This window comes from Entamoeba dispar, genomic scaffold (assembly GCF_000209125.1).
Source record: "Entamoeba dispar SAW760 scf_1105229460707 genomic scaffold, whole genome shotgun sequence".
Lineage (NCBI taxonomy): Eukaryota > Evosea > Mastigamoebida > Endamoebidae > Entamoeba > Entamoeba dispar.
The window spans coordinates 8,048-11,360 of NW_001854327.1; the positions used below are offsets into that span (position 1 = coordinate 8,048).

Consider the following 3,313-nt stretch of genomic DNA (forward strand, 5'->3'; position numbering starts at 1 on the left):
ATAAATATTAAAAAAAATAAAATAAAAATAAATATTAATTTATTATATAGAGCATTTACAGAAAATTGTGTATCAAAAAGATTTGGAGGAATTAGTAAAAATCAAGAAGCAATGCCAGATCCAATGCATACATTTTGTTCATTAACAGGATTATCATTAATTGGAGCATTACCAGTAAAATATACAATTGATTCAAGAATAGGAATTGAAAAACCATCATATCTTTGATAAATTAAAAATGAATTAAATTTTTATTTTTTCTTTTTTTTTTTACAAATAAAAAAAATTAATTATCATTGTTTGCAACTTGAAGTAATATTTTGTATATTTCACTAAATGCTTTATTAATTTGTTCTATTTCTTTTCCTCCTGTAAATACTATTTTTCCTGATGCAAAAATTAATAATACCATTTTTGGATCTGCTAAACGATATACAACACCTGGAAATATTTCAGGTTCATATTTAGTAATTTTTGGAGCAAGTTGAATTAATTCTTTAAGTGAAATTGCAAATTTCATATCACATGATGCAACTACATTTTGTATTTTAAAATGATTAAATTTAACATTATATCCTAATCTTTGTAAAATTCTTGCATATTTTCTTCCTGCTAATCTTGAATCATCAACTGTTTTTCCACCAGTAACAACTAATTTTCCTGAATGAAAAACAAGTGCTGTTGTTTTTGGATTTGTAATTCTTATTATTAATGCTCCAAATCTTTTAGGGTTATATTCTGCATTTCTAACTCTACGAACAACATCTTGTAAATTAATTGTACAATCAAGTTCTACTGTTGCTACAATATTTCTATTACTTTAAATAATGGATTAATTTATAAAATTAAATAAATAATATCAAACTGAATAACTGGTTTTTCAATTTCATTTGTAGGAACTGGTAATTGTTTTATTATTGGTTTATTGTTATTATTTAATAATTCTAAATCATTATTTGTTAAAGAAATAGGAGATGATTGAGAAGACATTTATTTTTTAAAGATTATTTTCTTTTTCTAATTTTTTTTTTTTATTGAAAATCTAATTTTTATAAAGAATAAAATAATGAATGAATTATGAATAAATGAAAAGATAATATAATGAAAGAAAGAAAATGAATTAAAAAAAAAATAATGAATAGAATATTAAATATGAATAATAATGAACGCAGTTCATTAGAAATTAATAAACAAGAATTAAAAGAAATAATTTTAAGAGAAATTAAAATTAAAACTAAAATACTTCAATCAAATCAAAAATTTAATGGAATAAAATATGAAGGATATTGTAGTGTTCTTATTGGAGATGAAGTTCCAGGGAAATTTACAATTAGTACATTTCCACCACCAATTGAAGATGAATTTTTTTCAATAGAAAATTTATTAAAAATAATTGAAAAATTTGAAGAAGATATTGAAATTATTAATACAGCAATGTATTGTATTGCAATTATGGTATTAGAAATAACAAATAGAAGTAAATTTAAAAAAAGTAAAGGAATTGAAATTATTAAAAAAATAATTAGAAAATATGAATTTAATTTAACAGTTTTAAGATGTTGTTGTTCAATATTAGCAAATGTTGGACCATATATTATTAATTTAGAATGTATTAAAGAAATAGAAATAATAATAAAAAAATATCCATATGATCAATTTATTCAAACAGCATTATGTGCAACATATGCAAATTATGCAAGAATAAATCCAAGAATTATTGTTGAAAAAGGAATTATAGAAAAAATGAAACCAATGTTAAATGAAATAAATAATACAGATTTACAATATTCAGTATTAGCAGCATATTCAAATATATCAAGAAATTGTATTATTGGACAAAAAAAATGTATTGAAAATAAAATACATGAAATAATAATAAATAAATTAATAAAAGAAAAATGTACAATACAATATTGGAGAATTTCATGTAATACATTAGGATGTTTAACAATAAATGGATTAGGATATGAAAGTAATGAAGTAGTTAAATATGCAGAAAGAAAAGGATTAATTGATAAAATTATAGAAATTCTTCATATTATTGAACATAAAGAAATACAAGATAAAAGATTTGAAAGAATGTATGGATGTTTAGCAAAATTTGCACTTGTTCAACCAATTAGAAGAATTCCTAAATTAATTTGGATTTGTTATCAACAATGTTTAAAAAAAATAATAATACCAAATTCATTAAATAAAATATTTAATAATGATTCATTTAAATGTCATATTTGTAAAAAAATATGTGATCCAATGATGATAAGAAGTATTAAATTTCAAGAAAAATTAATATTAATGTCATATTGTAGTATAAAATGTTGGAAAAAAAGACATGAAAATTTTAAATAAAATTTTTTTAATTAAAAATCATTAATATTAATTTCTTTTTTAGATTTAGAATTAAAATAACGTTTATCACTTTCATTAAGAATATATTTAATTAAATTTAATTGTTCATTAATATTCATATTAGTTATTAATTTACTAATAATATTTTCAAATTCAAATCCAAGATTTTCCATATAAATTTGTCTTTTATAAATAAAATATTCTTCATGTGTATCTATTGATGTTAATGTATAAAAATATCCAATTCCTTCATTTTTTTTAATTCTAGATATTCTTCCAAGTCTTTGAAGTTGTTGTTTTCTTGAACCATTATTTGTACTAATTTGAATAATTACACTTGCATCTGGAATATCAATTGAAGTATCTCCAACACTTGACATTCCAATATAATTAATTTCTTTTAATTTAAATTTATTTAATATATCTATTCTTTCTTTATTTGGACTTTCACCAAAAAAAATTGGACAATTTATTTGATAACTAATTTCTTTAAGAACAATAATTGAATCACAAAATATTATTATTTGTTCTTTTCTTTTTAAATGTTCTTTTATAAGAAATTTTATTACTTCAATTTTATTTGGATTAAGTGCTGTTAAAATTATTTTATGTCTATATTTTGAATTATTAATATATTCTTCATAAAATGGAATAGTCATTGGACATTTAATTTCAATACATTGAACTTTAGCAATATATTTTTCTTTAATTAAGTCTTTCCAATTTTCTTGATATAATATTGGTCCTATTAAATAATCTAAATCTTTAATTTTATAATCTTCTCTAATTGGTGTTGCTGTTATTCCAATTTTACATCTTGTTTCAATTAAATAATATATTTTTCTAAATTCTTTTGCTACTGATGAATGAACTTCATCAAGAATCATCATTCCATATCTTTTTTTATTTATTTCTTCAATTTCTTTTGATTGAATCATTTGATATGTTGTTATTATAATATAAC

General features: G+C 19.9%; 4 protein-coding genes across 4 annotated transcripts in view, besides 13 other annotated features; 2 read left to right on the plus strand and 2 right to left on the minus strand.

Moving 5' to 3' along the window:
• Positions 1–49: a sequence feature (AT_rich).
• The window catches only part of EDI_292130 (geranylgeranyl transferase type I beta subunit, putative), a gene marked incomplete at both ends in the record, with an annotated part of 977 nt that extends 749 nt beyond the window's left edge, over positions 1–228 (plus strand). The window contains one exon of the mRNA XM_001737590.1: positions 53–228. Within this exon, the coding sequence (XP_001737642.1) occupies positions 53–228 (176 nt within the window). The remainder of the gene's footprint in view (positions 1–52) is intronic.
• Positions 228–294: a sequence feature (AT_rich).
• Positions 287–990, minus strand: EDI_292240 (TATA-box-binding protein, putative; the record flags this gene model as incomplete). Its single annotated transcript, XM_001737591.1, has 2 exons — positions 287–812; positions 866–990. The coding sequence occupies 2 exons, from the start codon at positions 988–990 to the stop codon at positions 287–289; spliced, it is 651 nt and encodes a 216-aa protein (XP_001737643.1).
• Positions 832–860: a sequence feature (AT_rich).
• Positions 989–1,055: a sequence feature (AT_rich).
• Positions 1,056–1,242: a microsatellite.
• On the plus strand, positions 1,153–2,349 carry EDI_292250 (uncharacterized protein; the record flags this gene model as incomplete). The annotated part of the gene is made up of 1 exon (XM_001737592.1): positions 1,153–2,349. One exon carries the CDS (start codon positions 1,153–1,155, stop codon positions 2,347–2,349), a length of 1,197 nt encoding a protein of 398 aa, XP_001737644.1.
• Positions 1,361–1,404: a sequence feature (AT_rich).
• Positions 1,505–1,546: a sequence feature (AT_rich).
• Positions 1,590–1,644: a sequence feature (AT_rich).
• Positions 1,838–1,893: a sequence feature (AT_rich).
• Positions 2,163–2,211: a sequence feature (AT_rich).
• Positions 2,336–2,497: a sequence feature (AT_rich).
• The window catches only part of EDI_292260 (rad25/xp-B DNA repair helicase, putative), a gene marked incomplete at both ends in the record, with an annotated part of 1,875 nt that continues 922 nt past the window's right edge, over positions 2,361–3,313 (minus strand). The window contains one exon of the mRNA XM_001733340.1: positions 2,361–3,313. This exon is cut by the window's right edge and continues 922 nt beyond it. Within this exon, the coding sequence (XP_001733392.1) occupies positions 2,361–3,313 (953 nt within the window).
• Positions 2,733–2,773: a sequence feature (AT_rich).
• Positions 2,945–2,986: a sequence feature (AT_rich).